General features: G+C 50.8%; 2 protein-coding genes across 3 annotated transcripts; one reads left to right on the forward strand and one right to left on the reverse strand.

Annotated features, from left to right (window-relative positions):
* The first annotated feature begins 1,305 nt into the window (after positions 1 to 1,305).
* Positions 1,306 to 6,167, forward strand: NEFL (neurofilament light chain). Its single transcript, XM_014272328.2, has 4 exons — positions 1,306 to 2,553; positions 3,734 to 3,858; positions 4,582 to 4,898; positions 5,601 to 6,167. The coding sequence occupies exons 1-4, from the start codon at positions 1,321 to 1,323 to the stop codon at positions 5,786 to 5,788; spliced, it is 1,863 nt and encodes a 620-aa protein (XP_014127803.2). The 5' UTR covers positions 1,306 to 1,320; the 3' UTR covers positions 5,789 to 6,167.
* A 6,256-nt stretch (positions 6,168 to 12,423) lies between these two features.
* Positions 12,424 to 17,391, reverse strand: NEFM (neurofilament medium chain). Of its 2 annotated transcripts, XM_074558996.1 has the most exons (4): positions 16,253 to 17,391; positions 15,693 to 15,817; positions 13,590 to 14,319; positions 12,424 to 13,535 (listed from the first exon to the last, which is right to left on the reverse strand). In XM_074558996.1, exons 1-4 carry the CDS (start codon positions 17,312 to 17,314, stop codon positions 12,909 to 12,911), a joined length of 2,544 nt encoding a protein of 847 aa, XP_074415097.1. In that variant the 5' UTR covers positions 17,315 to 17,391; the 3' UTR covers positions 12,424 to 12,908. The 2 variants fall into 2 exon arrangements, with proteins under 2 accessions (XP_074415097.1, XP_074415095.1); XM_074558994.1 differs by having other exon boundaries at positions 12,424 to 14,319.
* Between the last annotated feature and the right edge of the window lie 7,572 nt (positions 17,392 to 24,963).

The raw sequence follows: 24,963 nt of genomic DNA on the forward strand, positions 1-24,963 counted from the left end.
GTCCTTCCCCTTTCTTTGGGAAGCACGTCAGCATTTTTGTGGTATCTATTAAGATGTCCCCCAATCTTAACTGACTTTTATTCCTTCCTTGAGAAAGCTTTTTTGTGATATATTTGCCCTTCTGACTCCAAGAGATGAATTCTCATTGTCTTTTTGAGCCCCCCATGCAGGCTGTGCTCAATACATCTCTAATTTACCTCAATAAATCTCTACTACATAAATGCTGCTTTGTTTTAATCAACCAGTGGTAATAGCCTGGCCCAGAGGTAGCTGCAATGCAGCTGTCAAATTTAATCTCTGTATTAGCCAGATTAGACAAGGATAAATATCCTGTCCCTGTGATCCATGTCTCAGACAGACTGGGCTCCAGGGAATCTCAAGGAACCAGGAATCTGTTTGTTCTGCCAGGCCTGAGAGCCACCTGTGTCTGCTGCTGCTGCTTCCATGTAATGAAAGGACAAATAACAGTGCCAGGCTTGCCCTGAAGGCCGGGTTGGATGGGGCTTGGAGCAACCTGGGACAGTAGGAGGTGGATGGGCTTTAAGGTGCTTCCCAACCCAAACGATTCCATGATTCCATGATGCTGTAATTACCTGGTTATTAGGGACCACTTGTAACAAAGGACATGGGGAGGATGCAGGGGCTCAAAGAGCACTCATGCCTTGTGCTAACTGCAAGCTGAAGGAAAAAAAAATATTCTATTTACACATCTGGGGGTTCTGAGGTGCAGCCAGGGTTGGGTGTCCTACAGCCTCAGCCACAGCCTGGGGCTTGCAGCTCATTCCCGAAGCTTCTGCCAGGGCAGCTGTGAAGAGGCAGAGCAGGGGTGTTAAACACAGCCTGGGGGTGCAGATAGACCTGAGGGGAGCTGGATGTGAAAGGGCCGCGGTGGGCACGAAGGGGGGCCGGGAGATGGCCCGGGGCGGCCCGAGGAGGCCTGAGACAGGGCTGAGCCGGTGAGGAGGGGCCGAGCCGGGGCTGTTCCAGAGCGGGCCGGGCACAGGCATCCCTTCCTTGCCGTGAAGGGCAGTGAAGCCCGGAGATGCCCGGAGCTGTCCAGACACCCCTTCCCTGCGGTCACGCCCGGAGTTGTGCAGACATCCCTGCAGTGGCGGCCGGAGCTGTCCAGGCTTCGCTGCGCTGATGCCCGGAGCTGTCCAGCCATCCCTGCCGTGACACCCGGAGCTGTCCAGCCATCCCTGCCGTGATACCCGGACTGTCTGGGCATCCCTTCACTGCGGTCACGCCCGGAGCTGTCCAGGCGTCACCGGGGCGAGGTCCGGCCCGTGCCGCTCAGGCATCGCAGCAGTGAGGGAGGGCATGAATGGCTGGATCGCTCCGGGCACCCCCTCCCGCGGCGGAGCCTGGACCACTCCGGGCGTCGCCTCCCCCGGCGATGTCGCCGCGCCCCGCCCCGTCCCCGCTCCGCCCGCCCTCCCCGCGCATAAATACCGGGCTGCGGGCGGCGCCCGCCGCAGAGCCGTCGCCGGAGCCGCCGCAGCCATGAGCTCGTACGGCTACGACCCGTTCTTCCCGTCCTACAAGCGGCGCTACGCGGACAGCCCGCGCATCCATGTGTCGGTGCGCAGCGGCGGCGGCTTCGGCTCGGCGCGCTCCGCGTACTCCAGCCTGTCCGCGCCCGTGTCCTCCGTGTCCGTGCGCCGCAGCTACGCCACCTCCAGCGCCTCCAGCTCGCTGCTGCACTCCGTGGACAGCCTGGACCTGAGCCAGGTGGCCGCCATCAGCAACGACCTCAAGTCCATCCGCAGCCAGGAGCGAGCGCAGCTGCAGGACCTCAACGACCGCTTCGCCTGCTTCATCGAGCGCGTCCACGAGCTGGAGCAGCAGAACAAGGTGCTGGAGGCCGAGCTGCTGGTGCTGCGGCAGAAGCACGCCGAGCCCTCCCGCTTCCGAGCGCTCTACGAGCAGGAGATCCGCGAGCTGCGCCTGGCCGCCGAGGAGGCGACGAGCGAGAAGCAGGCGCTGCAGGGCGAGCGGGAGAGCCTGGAGGAGACGCTGCGCGGGCTGCAGGCGCGCTACGAGGAGGAGGTGCTGAGCCGCGAGGACGCGGAGGCGCGGCTGCTCGAGGTGCGCAAGGGCGCGGACGAGGCGGCGCTGGCGCGGGCGGAGCTGGAGAAGCGCGTGGACAGCCTGCTGGACGAGCTGGCCTTCCTCAAGAAGGTGCACGAGGAGGAGCTGGCCGAGCTGCAGGCGCAGATCCAGTACGCGCACCTGTCCGTGGAGATGGACGTGTCGGCCAAGCCCGACCTGTCGGCCGCGCTGCGCGACATCCGCGCGCAGTACGAGAAGCTGGCGGCGCGCAACATGCAGAACGCCGAGGAGTGGTTCCGCAGCCGCTTCACCGTGCTCAGCGAGAGCGCCGCCAAGAACACGGACGCCGTGCGAGCCGCCAAGGACGAGGTGTCCGAGAGCCGCCGCCTGCTCAAAGCCAAGACGCTGGAGATCGAGGCCACCCGCGGCATGAACGAGGCGCTGGAGAAGCAGCTGCAGGAGCTGGAAGAGAAGCAGAGCGCGGATATCTCCGCCCTGCAGGTGAGGGGTGCGGGCTGGGAGGGTCCCGCGGGGGAGGAGGGTCGAGGTCCTTCAGGGAGGGGATGATGGGGTGTGCAGGGTTCTGCAGGTCGGGGGAAATTTGGGCTTGAAGGGTCCTGAAAATGCGGGGATAATGGGGTGGGCAGGGTTCTGCAGGTCGGGAGAAATTGGGGTTTGAAGGGTTCTGAAGATGCGGGGATAACGGGGTTTGGAAGGTTCTGAAGATATGGGGATGAGGGGGTTTGAAAGGTTCTGCAGTTCAGGAGAAGTTGGGGCTTGAAGGGTCCAGAAGATGCAGGGATGGTGGGGTTTGAAGGGCTCTGCAGGTGAGGAATGATGGGGTTTGAAGGGCTCTGAAAATGCGGGGATGGTGGGGTTTGAAGGGCTCTGCAGGCAACAGGAGTCAGGTTTTACAGGGTTCTGCAGGTGAGGGTTTTCAGGGTTTTCTGGGCTCTGCAGGTGAAGGGATGGATGTTGGGGTTTGAAGGGATCTGCAGGTGAGAGGGGTCAGGGATTGCTGGGTTCGATAGATGAGGGGAGTTGGGGTCTGCAGTCTCCCAAATGAGGGGATCAGGTTTGGGGGTTGTCGGGGGCATCACTCCTGGTTCGTGCTGTGCCCGTGCTGCAGATAAGGCATCCTGCAATCACAGTGCAGAATGCCACAGAGCTCTAGAGCATGATGTGGTGTGGAAATCCAGACCCAAATCAGGATCTGAATTACCAAAATCATACCAGAGATGGGGATGTTGCGTATCTGAAAATGCCCCTGATAAAGCCCAATATCTATGTGTCCATGTACTGATTCAGGCTGAACTATACCAAAAAATCATGGAATATCCTGAGTTGGAAAGGACCCACAAGGATCATCAATGGATATCCCTAAGTTAAAATGAGAAAAAGCTCATAGAGGCCAAAATCAAAATGAAACAATACACAGATTTCACAGATGCTTTAGCACTTGGGTACCAGAAAATTTGGCTCTTTGTGTTAAATAGGACTGGAATAATGTGGTGCAGAAAACCTGCCAGGAATGATGCTTTTTGGCTGAGGGTGGAGTGGGAGCTGTGCAGTTTCTGTCTGCTAGAGCAAGATTAAATTAAAAGGATTGGAGAAATTCCTTGTGATTATTGCTAGACTTGAGAACAGAATTTTATGCTGTCAATATTGTTCCATCCAACAGGATACAATCAACAAATTGGAGAATGAGCTGAGAACCACAAAGAGTGAGATGGCTCGGTACTTGAAGGAATATCAGGACCTGCTCAATGTGAAAATGGCCCTGGACATCGAAATTGCAGCTTATAGGTATGGTGGGGGATGTTCTAATGAGCCAGAGCTCAGAGCAGTTCCCATTCTCTTCAGGAGAATTCAGGGTATTTATCATTCCCCCAGCAGAAATTTTCAGAGATCTGTGGCAGAGTTTAGTCAGTTCCTCTCTATGTGCACACAGAATTTTTAGTTTGGCAATAAAAATGATCTCAGTTCTCCATCCTGACAGATAAAAGTACCTGTTCCATACGTGGGGAAGAGATTTTATATCAGTGGAATTCCTCAATACCAATGGCTCATTCTCAAAATGGGAAATCCCTCAAATGCCCTCAAGAATAGGGATTTTTTTCTAACTTGTAAATCTGCAAATTAAATATTTTCCAGCAGAATTGCTGCTAAGTAACTGTGATATTTTATCTCTGATACTGAGCAGAATTTCAGTGGAAGCCACAAGGGGGAATACTGAGAGAGCAGCTCCAAGCCTTGTCTGACAGCTCAGCAGCAAATTGTTGCAGCTGCAGGGTGCCAAAATGCACCTCTACTTTCACTTGCCAGGGGGACCTGGTTCTAGAGAGGTTTTAAGGAAAGGTATTTTAAAGAAAGGTGTTAATTCATGAAAAATCATTTCTGAAGAAATTATTCCAAGCGAACAGGGTGGCACTGGCACAATGTGCATTAACAACCACACGTGCAGCCTGCAGGGCTCCTGCTGCAGCACAACCAGCTCCATTTCCCCCTGCTTTTATTTCTCCCTGCCAGGAAACTGCTGGAGGGGGAGGAGACCCGGCTGAGCTTCACCAGCGTGGGCAGCATCACCAGCGGGTACAGCCAGAGCGCCCCCAGCTTCGGCAGGTCTGCCTACAGCGGCCTCCAGGCCAGCTCCTACCTGATGAGCGCCCGCTCCTTCCCCACCTACTACTCCAGCCACGTGCAGGAGGAGCAGATTGAGATCGAGGAAACCATCGAGGCTGCTAAAGCAGGAGAGGCCAAGGCAGCTCCTGCAGAAGAGGGTGAGGAGGAGGAGAAGGAGGAAGGAGAGGAGGAAGCAGGGGAAGAGGCTGAAGAAGAGGAGGAAGGTACTTAAGAGTTGCTTTTAAATCCCTTTTATTCATGCTGCACTCTGCTCCTAAGGGATAAACCCCAGAAATCCCAATGATTAAATCTAATGATTAAAGCTCTTTCCCTTTCTGTTCCTATGAGCCAAAGGATGGTGGGGTTAAGCACATGGAATTTCTAAATATTGAATGGGAGATAAGGTCAGGTGTTCAAATCAGGCAGATTATAGGTTTCCAGTGATAATGCTCAGGTGTTACAGACTTCCTCAGAAAGAAGGCCCAAGGACATCCTGAGCTAAATATGAATTCCCAAAGGACAGCCTGAGATAATGGGAACATCAGCTGATGTGTGGGGCTGGAATTACTGGGTTCAGGCCATGGCACCATCACTGCTCTGCCAGGCACTGATGGCCATTGAACTGTGAGGGGTTCGTTACTGTAAAGTTTAATTATAGTGAAATTACAGCTAATTAAAGAGCCAATTGGAGAGCAGTGAAAGATAATTCAGGTCTTTGGATAAGGCTCTAAGCACTGAGTCCAGAACTGATATTTTTCCAGGCCATGATTCGTTTTTATTAAATGTTTCACTCCCCCTGAAATCCAGGAGAAGCTGCTTGTGCAGCTCGTCTGTAGCTGCCAAAATGTGTGGGCTTGAAGGGGATTCCCACTGAACTGGCCTCAGAAATTGTTTCTGGATGTGAAATATCTTTGTGTCCTTCAAAGGTGCCAAGGAGGAATCAGAAGAAGCCAAAGAGGGTGAGGAAGAGGAAGGAGAGGGGGAAGAAACAGCAGCAGAAGAAGGGGAGGAGTCCCAGGAAGCTGCTGAGGAAGGTGGTGAGGAGGAGAAGGAGGAGAAGGAAGAGAAGGAAGCAGCAGGAAAGGAGGAGAGCGAAGGCAAGAAGAAGGCTTGACCTGAGGGCAGCTTTCCATCAGAACCACGACTGACTGAGCTCCAGCTGCAGTCTCACCTATTTAATTCAGCGCCCACTGAGTTCCAGTCCATGATTATGATGTTTCTCCCTGTGCAGAGTCTGAGTTTGCTTGCAGAGCACCCAAGGCTTGCTCCCCGAGTGCCGCATGGTTCCACGTATGAGTTCAGGGCTTCTGTCCTTCCTGGGTGACCCAGAACCTTAACATTTCAAATGGGGGGGAAAGAAGTGCTGGGAATGAAAGGTTACCTTTAACTTGCATTTAAACTAATTCTGGAAACGGTGGGTGGGGGAAGTGATGGAGGCTTCATTAAGTACGTGCAATAAAGCTGTCAATAAAGTTCAGAAATGCTTACACGGATTCCTCGTGCATGTCCTGTGTCACTGATGCCCTGAAAAGGTTGATAAAGGGCTTTATCCCACTCTTCTTGTGAATGAGAAATGGGGAAAACCTCTTGGGTGTAAAATTTCACACATTTTATAGCAATACCCTGGGGTGTGGTGGTGCCTGGGATGGTCTCACTGGCTGAGGGTGCAACAAGCACGAGCTCCCTTCTGAAAAATGGAATTTTATCAAACCAACACAGAGGGGAAAGGCAAATGTGGCTGTTAAATTGTGGCAGGAGGTTGTTCAGCTTCTGCAGGGTCAGTGAGGAGAGGGAAGAACAATTTAGAGTGTAGGTGAGGCTTGGAGCAAAGAAAAAAACACATTAAAATCAGAATATGATGAGCAGTGAGAAGGGTGGATGGTGCAGGGGAAGGAGCTCCTCTCTCCCCCAGGCGCTGTCTGAACTCAGCCCTGCCTCATTTTCTTCTGAGAACTTCCCAGGGCCTTTTGAAGTTTTGGCTGAGCTAAAAAAGGCACAAAAAGGAGCATCCCAAAGCAGCACAAGCCTGGCAGTTCCCCGAGCCATGTCCTGTGCTCTGAGCCTGTCAGTGTTCAATTGCCTGAAGCTGATAGAGGAAATTAAACCTTGTAAGGACAAGCACTGGGCCAATGGTGCCAATGAAACCAGTTTAAAGAAACCAAACCCATGGAAATTTGAGTTAAAATAAGCATTAATGGCAGCACTAAACTTTACAGAAAGGTTTTCTGGATGAGTTTTTGCACAGGATTTTGGGGTAATTTGATTTTATGCACTGGTGGTGTGGTATCAGCTGGTTTGCACTGGTTCTCCTCAATGGCTTTGTCCGCAGAGAAAGAAATCTCTTTTTTTATACAAGTCTTTAGGGGGTACCAAAAGCATCTCCATGTATAAAGGGTGATAAAAAAGATTACCATGGATGAAGCAAGCACTTCAGATTATTATTTTCTTCCACATTCCCAAGAAAAGAGAAAGAAAAGTAAGTTTGGTCAAACCATTCAGAAAAGCAGTAATCCCAGTAACTCACAGTTCCAGTATCATTTCCAATCTTTTTTTCCCCTACTTTCCTAGGAGTTTGACCATTTTGAGAACCAGAAGTAAAATAATTTTCACTTTCTTCAGCAACACCTCTTAAATATTTATTTTCATGTTTCCCTCCTGCTTTTAATGGAGATTTTTCTCCCTGTGTTTAAATATTTCTTTTCACATTTCCCTTTTTCTTCAATGGAGATTTTTCTCCCTGTGTTTAAATATTTCTTTTTTACATTTCCCTCCTCTTTTAACAGAGATATTTCTTTTTTACATTTCCCTCCTCTTTTAATGGAGATTTTTCTTTTTTACATTTCCCTCCTCTTTTAACAGAGATTTTTCCTCCCCGTGTTTATGCAGAGCCATTGTTACAAAGCAGATTTTGTTTTCCCTCTGCGGGACAGGGGTGAGGAGCACTGGGGAAGCTTGAAGTGCTCTTCAGGCTCTTTTTCCTTTTTACACTTCCCTCCTCTTTTAACAGAGATTTTTCTTTTTTACATTTCCCTCCTGCTTTTAATGCAGATTTTTCTCCCTGTGTTTAAATATTTCTTTTTTACATTTCCCTCCTCTTTTACCTGAGATTTTTCTCCCTGTGTCTATGCAGAGCCATTGCTGCAAAGCAGATTTTATTTTCCCTCTGCGAGACAGGGGTGAGGAGCACTGGGGGAACCTGCAGGGCTCTCACAGAGCACTCAATATTTCTTTTTTACATTTCCCTCCTCTTTTAATGCAGATTTTTCTCCTTGTGTCTAATATTTCTTTTTTACATTTCCCTCATCTTTTAACAGAGATTTTTCTTTTTTACATTTCCCTCCTGCTTTTAATGCAGATTTTTCTCCCTGTGTTTAAATATTTCTTATTTACATTTCCCTTCTCTTTTACCTGATATTTTTCCCCCTGTGTCTATGCAGAGCCATTGCTACAAAGCAGATTTTATTTTCCCTCTGCGGGACAGGGTGAGGAGCACTGGGGAAGCTGCAGGGCTCTCACAGAGCACTCAATATTTCTTTTTTACATTTCCCTCCTCTTTTAACAGAGATTTTTCTCCCTGTGTCTATGCAGAGCCATTGCTACAAAGCAGATTTTATTTTCCTTCTGCGGGACAGGGTTGAGGAGCACTGGGGAAGCTTGAAGTGCTCTTCAGGCTCTTTTTCCTTTTTACACTTCCCTCCTCTTTTAACAGAGATTTTTCTTTTTTACATTTCCGTCCTGCTTTTAATGGAGATTTTTCTCCCTGTGTTAAATATTTCTTTTTTACATTTCTCTCCTCTTTTACCTGAGATTTTTCTCCCTGTGTTTATGCAGAGCCATTGCTACAAAGCAGATTTTATTTTCCCTCTGCAGGACAGGGGTGAGGAGCACTGGGGGAAGCTGCAGGGCTCTCCCAGGTCTCTCGGGGCTGTGAGGGATGGCGGGAGCTGCTCTGGGGTGTGACAGTCCCAGCTCACCCAGCAGACTGTTGGGGCTGCTGCTCACAGATAAGAAATGGGAGCTGCTTCTCGGAAATGGGAGCTGCTTCTGGGAACTGCCCCCGTGCACTCAGCCGGCTGCTCCTGGGGAGGGAAATGCTGTTCCAGAGCCCAGCAGGAGCATCAAAGGCAGAGCAGAGCTGGAGGGAGCACTGAGCAGGGGTGGAGGGACAGGACAAGGGAGAATGGCTTCAAATGGCTTCCAGCTGGCAGGGAGGAGGTTTAGGTGGGATACGGGGAGGGAATTCCTTATTCAGAGGGTCTTGAGGGGATGGGATGGAATTCCCAGAGCAGCTGTGGCTACCCCTGGATCCCTGGCAGTGCCCAGGGCCAGGCTGGACAGGGCTTGGAGCAGCCTGGACAGGGGAAGGTGTCCCTGCCCATGGCAGGTGGGACTGGATGGGCTTTAAGGTCCCTTCCAACCAAACCATTCCATGATTTATCAAACCCTGCCTTTCTCCAAGCACTCTGAGCTCCTTTAACTCTTCCAACCCCAAATTTTCATCCCCTTTCACGATGTTTTTTTGCTGACTAACTCCTCATTCCCTCAGCCCTTTGCATCCCTCTTGCTTTTGGGAAGTGAAGATCCTTGTGCACCCAGGGCTGTTTCAGAGCAGCATCTCCAGAATCCCAGCAGCTCTGCCCTCCCTGTGTAGCCAGGGCAGCTCCAGAGCAGCCCCCAGCGCTGCAGCAGCTCTGCCCTCCCTGTGCAGCCAGGGCAGCTCCAGTGCAGCACACACAGATCTGCAGCAGCTCTGCCCTCCCTGTGCACCCAGAACAGCTCCAGTGCAGCCCCCGGCGCTGCAGCAGCTCTGCCCTCCCTGTGCAGCCAGAGCAGCTCCAGTGCAGCCCCCAGCGCTGCAGCAGCCCTCTCCTCTCTCCTGCAGCCGTTCCCAGGCTGGTCCCTGCTCCCTGGGTTATTTTTAATGCCTTGCAGCTCCGCAGGCTGAGTCAGCCAAGCAGGAGCTGCAGCAGGGCTGGCTCTGCAGGGGCTCCAGGCTGGGTTCCAACTCCTGCCCTCTGCCCAGCCTGGTGGGAGCCTGGGCCGGGCTCCTGTGCCCCAGCAGCTGCAGGGCTGGGGGATGGATCCTGCTGCCAGCACTCCTTGCCTTGGAGAGCCCAGGGCTGCCTTTGACGCAATGCAGTAAAAGCTGGCACAGGGAGGCTCAGGAGAAACTTTCACCCCAGTTGCAGCTGCAAGGGAAGCCAGGAGGGTCCTGGGGGTCTTTGCTGCTCTTTGGGGCAGGGTCAGGCCGAGATCTCGCCCCAGGGAGGTGCTGGGTGCTTTCCCCGAGGTGCACACACACCCCCTGCCACCCCTCTCCCCTCACAGGGGAACACCTGTACAGAGCACCCACAGCCCAGAAATTCACCTTTAATACCTCAGCAATTAACAGCCCATCGTTTCCTGCCACCCAGATTAGTTAGGGATGCTTTAGTCCTGGAAAAGCAGCAACAAACCCCAAATGTGCATGGGGAGAGCACAAACCCTGATGACTGGAGAAAATTCTGGTGCCTGACTCAGCTCCCTGGCAAATGCATCCTGTTTGTGTTTTGTAACGCTTCTCAGCTTGTTCCCACCTGGAATTTTGTTCTGGGATGCTGAAAAATAACTCTGGCATCTCCACAAGCCAGCACAGGAAAAAGATCCTGGTTTAGAGCCCTCCAGCTCTTGAAGCCACGGTGGTCTAAATATCCCACCTTAAAAAAGATGCAGAAATCTTCACTGTAAATTCCTTTAATTATTATTTTTCACTGCATGGATTTTTTTCCTATTGTTTAATGAACTTCTCTGTCTGAAAATAATTATTCCCATCACTGGTTCTTTGCAGTCTGGAGGAGTAATTGGTGCAGAACAGGCAAATAACATCCTATTTATGCCTCTCTGCCCGGGAATGGTGCTCTCCTTTGAAACTGTTTGATTGCAGATGTCAGTAGACAAAACCTCTTGGCACCATTAAATATTAATCAGTTCTTACAGTTTTATAAACATTTAGAAATGTGTTAACCACTTGCTTGTTCCTCTTAGGACTTGCTGGGAACATCTGCAGTGGGAAATGGGCTAAACACACAAATCCAGAGTGTTGGAGCAGGGGGAAAAACACACTTGTGGGTAATAACTGAAAGCTGTGAGGGTGAAAGGGGTGGAATGAGGATGTTGTGGAACACACAATTCCACATTAAATATTGGTCTCTGGTTTAGTGCCGGTGTTCTCTTGAAAATTGTGTTTAAGGGGAAAACACTTTTGATTCTCACAAACCTTTGGGCACTTTGTGCTTTGACACAATTTGATGCAAATACCAAAAAACAAGGGAAATACTACACTCCTTGTTCCTAAAGGTAAAGTTATTTTTGTGTCACACCCACACAGGACTATGGAGAAGCTGCTGTTTAATTTGTTAACTCTGCTTTAATTAAACATCACTCAGCAGCCAAGCTGTGGAGCACAGATTCCCATTATTGATAGCAGCAGGAGAAACATCCATTGCTTTGCTCCACAAAGACACCCAGATTCATTTGGAAGCTTTATCTGCTGTGGGCTCTCCACCACTTCTCCAGTGAAGAATGTGCTGAACCCTTTCAATTAAAAACTCCTTGATCTTCAGTTATTGATGGGGCGAAGGCACGTGGAAATTCTAGATTTTGATCAGACCCTCAGTCAGGCAACAGATTTCAGGGTAGTCCACTGCCTGAATCCAGGCATGAAAATTATTTGCATTTCTTTGTGAGTTGTGGGAGGTGGGGCAGCAGCTGCAATCTTCATTTTCCTTTTGAAATGGGAAGCAAAACCAAAATTAATCCTATAATGAACAATTAATTCCCACATTTGAGTTGGGGCTTTATCTTCTTCCCTTTTCTCCTTTGTCTCCATTTATTTTTCCATGTAGAACAATTTTTGATTGGCTTTGTTCTCAACAAAAGAACAAATTACCCTCCTTGAGTTAATTTTTGATTTTAGAAATTTGTGTTTAGAGGCAAATTGAACTTTTTGATCGTTGGACCCAGAAAATAAATAAGGGGGTTCCAATAAAATTAAGGCAAGAGGGGGTAAAATAACCAGAGCCAAGCCTGTTCTGAGGGCTTGGTTGAGTCCCTTAATGGGTTTTTGCTCAGTTGAGTGACAAACTGGTGCCACAGAAGATGCCGCACCCAGGCTCTCTCCCCAGGAAAATCCAGGAATCATTTGGAAATTGGCTCTCTGTGTGTGGATGTTGGGGTGTAAGGAGGGAAACAACACTTGAAGCAGATTTTAACATTTTTTGGTTCAGCATTAACAGGACTGAGGGCTTAGAGTCCTTCCCCTTCCTAAAGATACCAATTGTAACCCCTCAATGCACCTCAAGGCCAGGCAGAGGTGCTCAATGGATTCCTCTTTCCTCTAGAAAATTTGGGCTATAGCTCTTATGTTCCTAATCCAGCCTTTGTGTTGCTAGAGGAAATTTGTCCATCATATCCAATTCCCAAGGCACAGAACATCCTGAGCTGGATGGGACCCCCAAGGACCATCAAAGTCCAACTCTAGACAAAAGAGAACACTGAGGAAAAGAACCTCAACCAATTCCCAACCCATGCAGCTCCATTCCCATTCAGGAGAGAGCACCCAGCTTAGGGAGGGGTTTAAATTGGGAAAAACTCATCAGAACAAGCCATGTTTTCATATTGACCTTTATTGAGCAAGAACTGCTGTGACTGTTTTACATCAAACAACAAAAGGTTGCGTACTGTGCATGTCAACAAGGTTCTCCCAGGAGCAAAAGTCCACCCTAATTGCACCAGTGAGGTAAACATAATTAGTTATAAGTAGCTTTTTTTTTATTTTTTAAGGCTAGGAGAGTTCTGGTTCTCATGAATACTCTATGACTGTTTTCAGTTTGGTTTTGGCTCAGTTGGTTCTTTGCATAATACATCTGAACTCGCTCCTCAGATATGTCCCTCCAACAGCTCAGGAAATTCAGAAAAGCTTCCTCTGCACATTTCATCTCATGCACTAGTAGTAGCAGTATTTTTTTTGTAGATCCCCAAGCTCTGTGGAGGGAGTACATCTTGAGCCTGCATGCATTCCCCCCCCCTTCCCTATATTGCACGAAAAAGTAAAATACTGTGTGTCTGGAGCCTCCGTGAGAGAACCCGATCTGCTTTGAAGCCGTCACCCACATGCATTTTGCAGCTGTCTATGGCTTAACCTTTTGCACCGACCCAAGCTCTTGAATTGGTTTGAATTTTAGCTATGGTTGCTTTTATTCGCTCTCTTTAATCTCCTTTACTACAGCATGTGAAGTGACCTTCTCCACTTTCTTGGTGGACACCAACTTCTCCTCAAAGCTCTCCTCGTGCTCCTCCACCTTCTGAGTGACGGTCACCGACTTTGTGATGAACGTGGTGCCGCTGTCCCCGCCCTCCCCTGTGATTTTCTCTGCCTTTTTGGTTACTACGATTTTCTCTGCCTTGTCATCCACAGGGCTCACGTCGAGGCCGTTAGTGACCACTCCCTTGTCTTCCTCCTCCTTCTCCTTGGACTCCTCCTCCTTCTTCTCCTCCACCTCCCCATTGACCGCGATGTCCTCTTTCCTGGACTCCTTCTCGGCCTCGGCGCTCACTTTCGTTACCTTGGTGACAGTGATGGTCTCTTCCACCACAGCCTTGGCATCCTTGCCTGGGGAGGGAGGTTTCTCCGGGGACCGTGGCTTCTCGGGGCTCGCGGCCTTCTCGGGGGTGCGCGGCTTCTCGGGGCTGGCCGGCTTCTCGGGGGAGCGCGCCTTCTCCGGGGGTGCCAGCTTCTCGGGGGGTGCCAGCTTCTCCGGGGCCACGGCCTTCTCTGGGGTGGCAGCTTTCTCTGGGGTGGCAGCTTTCTCCGGGGTCACAGCCTTTTCTGGGGTGGCAGCCTTTTCTGGGGTGGCAGCCTTTTCTGGGGTGGCAGCCTTCTCGGGGGTGGCAGCCTTCTCGGGGGAGGTCACCTTTGGTGTGGCAGGTTTCTCTGGAGATGCAGCTTTCTCCTCCTCCTTGGCCGCCTTCTCCGCTTTCTCCACCTTCTGTTCCTTTGCTGCTTCCGCGGCTTTTTCTTTGGGGGCAGCCTTGGCCGGCTCTGTTACAGGGGATTTGGGGGGGGACTTTACGGGAGGGGTTTTGACCTTCTCTGCCTTTGCTGGTACCTCTTCAGCTTTGCCCTTGGCCTCAGGTTTTTCCTCCTCTTCCTCAGCTTCCTCCCCTTCTTCCTTTTCCTCGATTTCTTCTTTTTCAGAGCCACCTTCTTCTGCAGCGTCAGATTTTGCAGCTTCTTCTTCCTCCTCTGCTTCCTCTTCCTCCTTCTCTTCCTCCTCAGCTGCAGCTTCTTGTTCTGCAGGAGCTTCTTCCTCTGCAGCTTCTTCTGCTTTTTCTTCCTCCTGTTCCTCTTGCTGTGCCTTGGCTGCCATTTCTTCTGCGATGGCTGCCAGGGCATCTTCCATTTCAGACTTTTCATCCTCCACCTTCGTCTCTTCAATGATTTCTTCTACAAACTTGTGCTGGACCTTCAGCTTTGGTGGTTCGATTTTTGTTTTCTGGATTTTGGTGGATGCTATTGTGACAGATGGTTGTCTGTGTGTGAATATGGGACCAGTAATGCTTCCAGAGAAGGCACTGAATCTTGTCTCCTCACCCTCCAGCAGCTTCCTAAGGGAATCAGGAGGAGAGAAAAAAAGAAAATGAGCATAAAAAACCAAAATAAGGGACAGCTATGGGAATAATTGTGTCTGTCCCATCCTTGGAAGTGTCCAAGGCCAGGCTGGACGGGGCTTGGAGCAGCCTGGGATTGTGCAAGGTGTCCCTGCTTTGGATGGGCTTTAAGGTCTCTTCCATCCCAAACCATTCCAGGATTCCATAACATTTCCCTGCTGTACTATTCCCCTGCCAGCAGGATGGAACCAGTTTGCTGTGGAATGTGCTGGAACTGTCCAGGGCCATCCACTGCTCACAGCCCCAGCCCAGCTTTCCTTGAATCTGCTCTTTTTGCAAACTCACATTCAGCAGTTTTCAGCTCGGTATTGCTTATGGCCGGTGTGACACCTTCAATGATCAGTTAAAATTCATCTTTACTGTCAGAAAGCTTCATTATGGTGTAAATCAGCAGGGATTAGGACAAACTAGGTAATTTAATAGGGTTCATTATGACTTAGGCAAACAGAACTTGACACAGCCAACAGACCCAAATCAAATATTGTGTCTGAGACAGTCACAGCTGATTAGAGCACGTGCTCTAATTTCATAATTTGAGCATCTACCCTTTCTTTGTGGGAATATGAGAACTCGAGGCTTCAGCTGACTTTGGCAGCAAGCAGCTACAGCCCCTGGTGTGTCTGTGTGTCTGAGCAACCTCAGAAATTTCAACAGATCTCGAGATGGGGGTGGGTTTTTGTTGTTTTTACTTTTCTTCTGTTCAAATGTTTTTCATCTAAGCCCGTGACCCAGAAAAATCAGGAGCTCTCCAGTGAGAGTTCTGAAGTGATACCGAGGAGACTAAAAAAACCTGCCAGGTGATGGCAACAGCAAGCAGCGCTCAGCTCGAGATTAGAGCAGATGCCTCTGAAGGAAAGTTGAGCAAGAAAAGTAAAAGTGTTTGTGACAGACAGATCAGCACTCACTGCCTCAAACCATGATCAAGCAAATTCACTGTCTCTCGCAGGCGATAAAAGGGAGCTCTGGTGACAAGCCCTGCATGCCTGGCATCTGCAAAGCAGACGGGAATTAAAAATAACCTCGTCTTTCGCTGCATCTGCTGCTCTGCAGCCAAGGACAGGATGCGGCACGGGAGCCGGCACTGAGTCACGCTGTGCCGTGCCCGGGGGCTCGCTGGCAGCTCTGCGGATGATCAGCCGGTCCCTAATGACCTTCTGGGCTCTCTAATGGCTGCAGGGATGCAGCCGAGCTCTCATTTCACCCGTGTTCGCTGCCTGCAGATATTGCTTAGCTGTGGTAAAGCTTCCTGAGCCAGCAGCATCCGCAGTGCTATTAATATTCCAGACATGTCTGCAAAGATCCCACTGTACCTGTATGCAGCAATTTCGATGTCCAGGGCCATCTTGACATTGAGGAGGTCCTGGTACTCCCGCAAGTGACGAGCCATTTCCCACTTGGTTCCTCTGAGCTCGTTTTCCAGCTGGTGAATCGTGTCCTGCAAGGGAGACGCAGAAAACCCCTGTGACACAGGCAGAGCCGCGCGCGGGGACAGAGCGGGCACAACTTCTCTGAGGGCACTTTTAGAAACTCTTCCCGCCGCTCGGGGAGGCAGGGCTGCCACCAGAGCAGGACCCACCCGCTCCCACCGCATCGTCCGCCCGCCCTCCGCATCCCTGCATCCCGCGCTGCGGAGCCGGCACAGGGCGCGTCCCGCATCCCTCCCGCATCCCTCCCGCCACACCGGGCACCTCCCGCATCCCTCCCGCATCCCCTGCTCCCGGATCAGCGGGCACCTCCCGCACCCCTCCCGCATCCCCTGCTCCCGGATCAGCGGGCACCTCCCGCACCCTCCTCCCGCCACACGGGGCACCTCCCGCACCCTCCTCCCCGGTGCTGGGTGCCGGACAGCCCCGCGCCGCCGCCCCGGTACCTGGTAGGTGGTGAGGTCGTTGTTGTGGCGCTCCTCGATGTCGCTGAGCTGCCTCTCCAGCGACTCCTTGGTGCCGCGCACCGACTCGAGCTCGATGCTCTTGGACTGGAGCTGCCGGCGGTACTCGGCGATCTCCTCCTTGGCGGAGCGGATCGCCTCCTTGTTCTGCTCGGCCGCCTCGGTGAGCTTGGCGTAGCGGCACTTGAACCACTCCTCGGCCTGGTGCATGTTGTGGTCGGACTGGCACTCGAGCTGGGCGCGGATCTCCTTCAGCGCCGTCGTCAGGTCCGTCTTCAGATAGTCCTTCCTCTCCACGGTGGCGTGGGACGCCTGCAGCTGCGCCAGCAGCTCGGCCACCTCCTCCTCGTGGTTGCCCCTGAGGAAGGCCACCTCGTCCTGCAGCGACTGCACCTTCTTGTCCAGCTCGGCGCGCATCAGCGAGGCCTCCTCCATCTCCTTGCGCAGGGCGCGGATCGTCGCCTCCGTCTCGTCGCGCAGCCGCGCCTCATCCTCGAAGCGCTCCCGCAGGCGCTGGATGTCCTCCTCGATGTGCTCCGAGTCCAGCTGGATCTGCGCCTTCTCGTGGCTCACCTGCTCCAGCGCCCCGCGCAGCTCCCGCAGCTCCTGCTCGTAGGCGTCGCTGAGCTGCGCCCGCCCGGCGTGCTTCTGCCGCAGCGCCGCCAGCTCCGCCTCGATCTCCTTGTTCTGCTGCTCCAGGTAATGCACCTTCTCGATGTAGCCGGCGAAGCGGTCGTTGAGCCCCTGCAGCTGCTCCTTCTCGTTGGAGCGGCTCAGCTTGAGCTCGGCCGCGCCGTTGAGCAGCGAGGACTGGCTCACGTCCAGGCTCTCGGCCGAGCTCAGCACCGTGGAGCCGTAGGCGGCCCGCGGGCCGCCCAGGTTGGGGCGCTTGTAGGAGGAGGACACGGTGCTGCCCGAGCCCCGCGACCACGACTGCGAGCGGAAGCCGCTGGACGGGGAGGCGCTGGCGCGGCTGTAGGTGGCCCGGGTCTCGGTCACCCGGCGGTACGAGGGGTTGCCCAGGGGCTCCATGGTGTAGCTCATGGTGGGGCGCTGGGGGCGGCGGTGCGGGGCTGCTCCGGCCGCCGCCGCCCCTTTTATAGCCCCGCCGGGGCGGCCCCGCACACGTGTGCGGGGGGCGGCTCCCCCCGGCCCGGCCCCGGCCCGCCCCGCGCCCCGCCCCGGCTCCCCCTTCCCTCCTTCCTTCCTTCCTTCCCTGGCGCCCCTCGCCTCGTCCCGGCCGCCCCTGCCCGGCCCCTGCCCCTCCCCGCTGCCCCTTCCCCATTCCCCATTTCCCGCTCCCCTTGCTGCCCCCGCTCCCTGCCCCCTCCCCATTGCCCACCCACTCCCCCCTTGTCTCCGCTGCCCCCCATCTCTCCTTTCTCCCTCCCGCTGCCCCCTTGTCTTCCCCGTGTTCCTTCCCCCTTGCCCGGCTTCCTTCCCCCCCTTCCCTCGGCCAGCTCCCTCTTTCTTTCCTTCCTTGCATTCTTTCCTTCCTTTCTTTTTTCCTCCCTTACTTTCCATTCTTCCCTTTCTTTGTCCCTTCCCTTCCTTTTGTTTTTTGTTGGTTTTTTAATTTTCCCCCTACTCTTGATTTCCTGCCTTTCATTTCTTTCCCCCTATTTTTTCCATTCCTCGTCACTCTTCTCCCTCTTTTCCTCTGTTTTCTCTCCGGCAGCGCCCAGGGCAGAGCGGAGCGCGGTGCCGGCCCCGGGCCGCTGCCGGGGCTGCAGAGCGGGGTAGGGCCGGGGCTGGGAACGGGATGAGGGATGCGGGATGCGGGATCAGCGCCTCCATCACCACGGACAGCTCCGGCCCCGCGGGCTGGGGGTCGGACCGGCCTGCAGCGGGGCTCGGGGGGCGTCGGGGGGCACAGGGAGCCGCAGATGGGTGGGGAGGCTCCTTCCCCCTTCCCCCGTCCCCTGCCCCCGTCCCCAGGCGGGGCTGGCTGTGAAGGTCGCAGCGGGCGGGGGAGGCGCTCGCCGGGGCTCTGCGGCACCGAGCGCTCCCCGCACCGGCTCCGGGGGCTCTGCGGAGGGGCGGGGGGAGCCTGGAGCGCTCAGCAAGAGTTTGGGAGACCCCCGGCATCGCAAATCCTTGCTCTTGGTTCTTCCCTTCCTCTCTTTCTTCCTTTCTCTCTTCTCTTCTCTTTTCCTCCCACCCATCTGCTCTGATCTAACGCTTGGTGCATTGCTCAGAATGAATAATAAATTGTTTGAAACCTTGGTAGAAATTACGTTTCTGGGGGGAAAATAGACTTTGTATGGGCTGCATGACAGTGCCTGGCTGCCATCCAGGCTCCGAACCCTCCTGGAGGGATTACAGCTGCGGAGGAAACGGATTAGTAAACTGCAAAGAGAAAATAAAAAACCATAAAACAACCAAAAACCCCACAAAACTGCTGGTGCTAGAAAAACCCCTGCCACAGCTCGCGTGGAAAAGCAGAGGGACGCCGAGGGGGGAGAGGTAACTCCTCACTCAGAAGGTGCAGAAAGGGCTCTGCTGTGATCTCAGCCGGAATTTTTGAGCAGACGATCCCGTGCAAGGCAAACCCCCCTGCCAAGCCGGTTCCCGGTGGGATGGTGTGGCCGGGCAGCGCTCGGGGACAGGGTTAAACTTTGCCGGGCACGCGGAGCCTCGCACCCCCGGCGCCTCATTAACATGACGCTGTCATAGGACTGCAGCACTGCAGTCAGGCACAGCGCGGGTTTATCCCGGGATTGCTCCGAGCACGGGCAGCTCCAGCCCTGCCTCGGCTCCCACATCGTCCCCACAGCACAGGGGCTTTGTGCTAATGAAGCAATCACGGATTCAAAACCTGCCTCGTTCATTTTACTGAAAGTTTTTGCCATAGGCACAAACCCCTTTGGATTTCATTGGGAGTCAAAATAAAATTACTGCCTGTCAGGGCATTGCATTTTGTTTCTTTTTAGGGTGAAAGATATGTTATGATCTGGTTTATTAATGGGGTTTTTCCCCCTGATAATAGAGATTGGGAGGGGGAACAGATCATGCTTTAACCCATAAGGAAAACTCACTGCATAAGGAAACACAGAGTTAACAGAGGTGCTGGGGAGCTTTTATTATCCTTTTAATCTCCTGACAACAAGGACTGGCAGATGGAACTTTGTAATAAAACTCCCTCTCATTAAATACCTCGGTGTTTGAAATCCATTTACCCTGTATGCAAAATAAATTGTTGCTTTCTAATCAGGCAGGGCTACGTTTGATTTATTTATTTAATAGTGATACCAAGCAATGCAAACTTTTATGGAACACAATACATCCCATGTATATAGGGATTGCCTTAAAAATCAGGATATTTAGAAGGGGAAAAGTTGGCATTCATGGAGGTGTTTAGTGCAGAAATTCTGAAAAAAAATCATTGTTTTAATTGAAAACAGAGCCTTGCAATGTGAATTTCTGCTCTCTAATCAGATGCAGGGGGACAGAGCTCCTGCTACATTATCCTGAAGGTGGTTTGAAGGTTAAAATGAGTCAGGGAAATCAGTGTGAGATGTTCCCTCTTTTCTGATGAGTAATTAATCCCTTTTCCCTTTCTGTCTGGAGATATTGAAATGCAGGCTGATATTTCTGCTGAAGGAGAATTGTTTTTGCCTCAAAGTTGACCAAAGCAGAGCAAAGCTGATGCCTCAGGATTGAGGCAGGAGGAGGGAAGGGGCACTCCCATGCAAAGGGAAAGCAGCAGCATCGATTTTAATCTTGGTTGTCCACTACTGACAACCCTGCAGCGAGGGGAGGGGGACACTGAGTCCCGCAGCTTCCTTAAAAAATAAGAGAAAAACAAAGAAGATACAGAAAGTGGAGTAGCACAGCAGCCTGGCTGCTGCCAGGGAAAGATCAAAATACATCCAATGATAATGAATTCATTTGAATATATTAAGAAAGTATTGAATCAGATGGGTGGAATAAAAGGGGGGGTTGGGTGGGGTTTTTTATGATGGAGAGAGGCAGCAGAATGAAGGCACTGTGCAGGTAATGCAACGTGGCTGGAACTATTACAGATTATTTGTGATAATTAAGATTGGGAGATTAAGATTGTAATAATTAAAGGGATTTGTCTTGATAAGTTTTTAATATAAAGCCTGGTTTAAGTTTCAGCAATTCAAGCCTAAATAGATCTTAATGACAACCATGTAAGGAGGGCAAACAGCGACATCAGATGGAATTTTGACAGAGAGGAAAAGGAGTTAGGAAATCAGGATTTGGTCCATTTTGATGTTCCCCACCAGGCAGTGATGGGACTGGCCAAAGTGCAGGATTTACACCCATTTAGGGTGTAAATTTACACCCATTTCCAGCCCTGGAGCCCCTGGTGTGCTGTGGGGTCACCCCAAACTCACCATCAATAACATCAGGACATCAGCAGGAAATTGGTCTCGTTCCAGCTGAGCCAGGAGAGCAAGGACAGACATTTGAGCCCAGCTGAGGATGTGGCCTGGGATATTTAAATAGCCACAGCCAGGGAGGAAAAAATGGGATTTATGGCCTAAGGGCCTGGTCCTGGACTGCTGGATGCTCCTTGAGAGGGGATTTCACCCCCGAGGGGGCCCAGGAGTGCCCAGCACAGGGCAGGACAGCCCGGGGCCAGGCAGGGCTGATTTTTAACAGGATTCGTTTTTTCCTTGTCATTTGTTCAGGGTCTCAAGGTTTGAAGGATCAAGTTTGGGTTATCCTGTTCACAAAAGATCTTCAGCATCCTCAGGGACTTGGGGCAAAGAGGGAAGGAGCTGGAAGGGAGAGAATAAACTGTGAGCATTTTGGGGTGGGAATGGGTGATTTTAAGGTTCTTTTTGGGGTGGGAATGGATGATTTTAAGGTTCTTTTTGGGGTGGAAATGGAGGATCTTTCAGGTTCTTTTTGGGGTGGGAAAGGATGATCTTTAGGTTCTTTTTCGGGTGGGAATGGATGATTTTAAGGTTCTTTTTGGGGTGGGAATGGATGATTTTAAGGTTCTTTTTGGGGTGGGGATGGGATGATCTTTCATGTTCTTTTTGGGGTGGGAAAGGATGATCTTTCAGGTTTTTTTTGGAGTGGAAATGGATGATTTTATGGTTCTTTTTGGGGTGGGAATGGATGATTTTTACAGTTCTTTTTGGGGTGGAAATGGATGATCTTTTTGGGGTGGGAACGGATGATCTTTCAGGTTCTTTTTGGGGTGGGAATGGGATGATTTTAAGGTTCTTTTCGGGGTGGGAATGGATGATTTTAAGGTTCTTTCCAACTCAAACCATTCCAGGATTCCATTTCCTCTCTGGGACTGAGGTGGGGATGTCACGTTTTGGTATCACAGCACAAACACAGAGGTCCTGCTGGGCAATGCCTGTGCTCTGAAAAATTGTTGTGTTTATTTTGTTTCTGCTGGAAACTGGACTCACAGCAGAGCTGTAACACAGCAGCGTTCTCCTAATGCACTTTTCATCATTCCCTCCGAGCCACCTGAGGCACCTCAGCGCCTCAAATCAAGCCCTGCCAGACACTTGGGTCATTTTCTTCATGCAGAAACGTTTTGTGTTGCATTTAAGGGTGAAATATTCCTGAGAGCCCAGCCCTGAGGCAGAATTTTCATTCCACTGACCAGTGAAGGAAAATTTCTTGGAAATTCCTCCAAATCATTGCTGAGCTCATTGCTGCTTTCACCTTCCTCTGTTGACCTGCTGCAAGAGCCCTTCATGGAATGGTTTGGGTTGGAAGAGACCTTAAATCCCAGCCCATCCCCACCTTCCACTGGCCCAGGTGGCTCCAAGTCCCATCCAGCCTGGCCTTGTGGAACATTCACCCCAAAATTTCCTGCAGTGTCAGCACCAGGAATCGTTTCACAGCTCCAGACACACTTCAGGCACTTACTCACTTCAAAAAAAGAAACTTTTACCAGACCACCCACACTTTTCTGGGGTGTTTTCCCTGCATTTTGAAAGCCCTGCATTGCACATTGATTTTATAACTCCTGGAGTGGGATGTTCTCTCTCCTGGCCTCCTCCTGTTCTGCTTCCATGGGCCACTTCTTTAATCTGCAGGAATTCACAGAGGAGCAGGATGCTGAATTATTCCATGAAGGGCTTAGCCTGGAGTGTGCTGATTAATAATAGAAAGAATAGAAAGATATCCAAGCAGATTCCTGCAGCTTTGTGTGGTGTTCTTTGGGACAACAGGGAGGGGGTGACAGGGACAGGGAGATCTTGTGCTTCCAGCTCCAGCTCCCTGAGATTCACGGCTTTGATTTTCCACCAATAAATTCCAGCAACTTTTGGAATTCTTGGCCAGCAAAAGCTCTGCCTGTGCTCCTTAATTGGGTGTTGAACTCTTTTCCACTGCTTCTTTTAACTGCCCTTTAACCAGTTAATTATAGAACTATGATGAATTTATGTGAATCATGGGATCACTGAGTCCTGGAAGGGTTTGGGTGGGAAGGGACTTTAAAGATCCTCTAAACCCAGCCCTGCCAGGGCAGGGAACCTTCCCCTGTCCCAGATTGCCCCAGCCTGGCCTTGGGCACTGCCAGGGACCCAGGGGCACCACAGCTCCCTGGGAATCCCATCCCAGGGAAGGATGCCTTCCCAGGATCCCATCTAAAACAGCCCTCCTTCAGTTCAAAGAGCAAATTCAGCCCACAAATGGCCTGTGACCCTTCTTAGGGACATTTCTGGAGTGATGGCCACGTTCTCTGGGCACATATTGGAGAAGTTGGCTCTCACCAGAGAGTTCCTTTGTCAAGCCCAGTGTCAGAGGAACCAAAACCTGACAGGGCAGCAGTGAGAGTGCCTGAACAGTTTTTTTCCAGGCAGGAGGAGTTTGGAGGTGCAGGGTGAGGCTGCACAGGCAGAAGCAGCTCCCATTTATTCAAGGAGAAGGATGAACTCCAAGGAATCCAGTGAGCCTCAGTTTCCTTTCTTCTGCAGCACCCACTGCAGGATCCAGGCACAAACCCTGGCAAGGATCAGCTCTGAGCCCCACTGGGCTGGGATTAGGCTGGGATGTGGCTGGGATGTGGGTGGGATTAGGCTGGGATGTGGGTGGGGTTTGGGTGGGATCTGGGTGGGGTTTGGCTGGGGTTAGGCTGGGATTAAGATGGGATTAGGCTGGAATGTGGGTGGGATTAGGTTGGGAATAGACTGGGATTAGGTTGGGATTAGACTGAGGTTTGTCTGAGATTTGGATGGGATTTGGCTGGGATTAGTCTGGGGTTAGACTGAGATTTGGCTGAGATTTGGCTGGGGTTTGGTTGGGGTTTGGCTGGGATTAGGCTGGGATTTAGCTGGGATGTGCCTGGGATTAGGCTGGATTAGGTTGGGGTTTGGTTGGGTTTGGCTGGCCTGGATGAGGGGCAGAGGAAGCCCCGTGGGGTTGGTTTTTAACCCTTTGGATTTTAACCCCTTAGTTTTTAACCCGTTTGTTTTTAACCCTTTAGTTTTTAACCCTTTGGTTTTTAACCCTTTGGTTTTTAACCCTTGCTGTCCCACGCCCTGCTGGGGTTGTGCTCTCTGCTCCCTTTCCCATGTGGTGTTTGATGTCTGGCACCCAGAACAGCACAAATCCAGGTCAGGGCAGCAATCTCCTGGTGAGAAAGTGACCAAAAATAGCTCTTCCTCCCTCCTTGGGAAAGGGCTTTTTTTGTAGCCTTCCCTTTCTAAAAATACCACTGACAAGTGCCACAATTCTGCTTTTTCTGGCCATTTTTCCTGGAGCTTTGTGTTCCCCATGACAGCTCTGCCATAGGGCAAAGCCATTTTTAGGGTGTTGCTTCCCAGGAAATAAAGGAGATAAATTCCAGCAGGTTGGAAATTAGAGGCAATACCCACAACAGCAGCTAGCTGGGACATTTATTGTCACACAATTGAGCCATGCCAGCAATAATTATGGGAATTATTGGGGGAAAAGTCTGATTTTTCAGTCCAGTGGCAGCACCTGGATGGGGAAATGCCACCAGCCTGGGCTGGGATCACTTTGTCCAAATTGCCTCCTCTAGAGACTGCTTTGCTCAGAATATTCTTAATATCCTGGAAATTCTGCAGCTGGTGGATTTTAACACAGCAAAAGTGTTGGTGGGGTAAATGGAGCTCAGAGCTTTGGGTCATGTCCAGGCTTGGAGGTTTGGGGGCTCTTGGGTAAATTGAATTTAAAATTAAAATGAAAATCAAAATTAACCCAAAATTTATATCAAATTTAAACCCAAAATGAAAATCAAATTTAAAACCAAACATTTAAATAAAATTTAAGTAAAATTTATACCTAAAATTTAAACCTAAAATTAAAATGAAAAGAAAATATAACCCAAAATTTATATCAAATTTAAACCCAAAAGGAAAATCAAATTTAAAACCAAACATTTAAATAAAATTTACACCTAAAATTTAAACCTAAAATTAAAATGAAAATCAAATTTAACCCAAAATTTATATCAAATTTAAACCCAAAAGGAAAATAAAATTTAAAACCAAACATTTAAATAAAATTTAAATAAAATTTCCACCTAAAATTTAAACCTAAAATTAAAATGAAAATCAAATTTAACCCAAAATTTATATCAAATTTAAACCCAAAATGAAAATGAAATTTAAAACCAAACATTTAAATAAAATTTAAATAAAATTTATACCTAAAATTTAAACCTAAAATTAAAATGAAAAGAAAATTTAACCCAAAATTTATATCAAATTTAAACCCAAAAGGAA

The sequence above is a fragment of the Zonotrichia albicollis genome, chromosome 26, assembly GCF_047830755.1.
Source record: "Zonotrichia albicollis isolate bZonAlb1 chromosome 26, bZonAlb1.hap1, whole genome shotgun sequence".
NCBI lineage: Eukaryota > Metazoa > Chordata > Aves > Passeriformes > Passerellidae > Zonotrichia > Zonotrichia albicollis.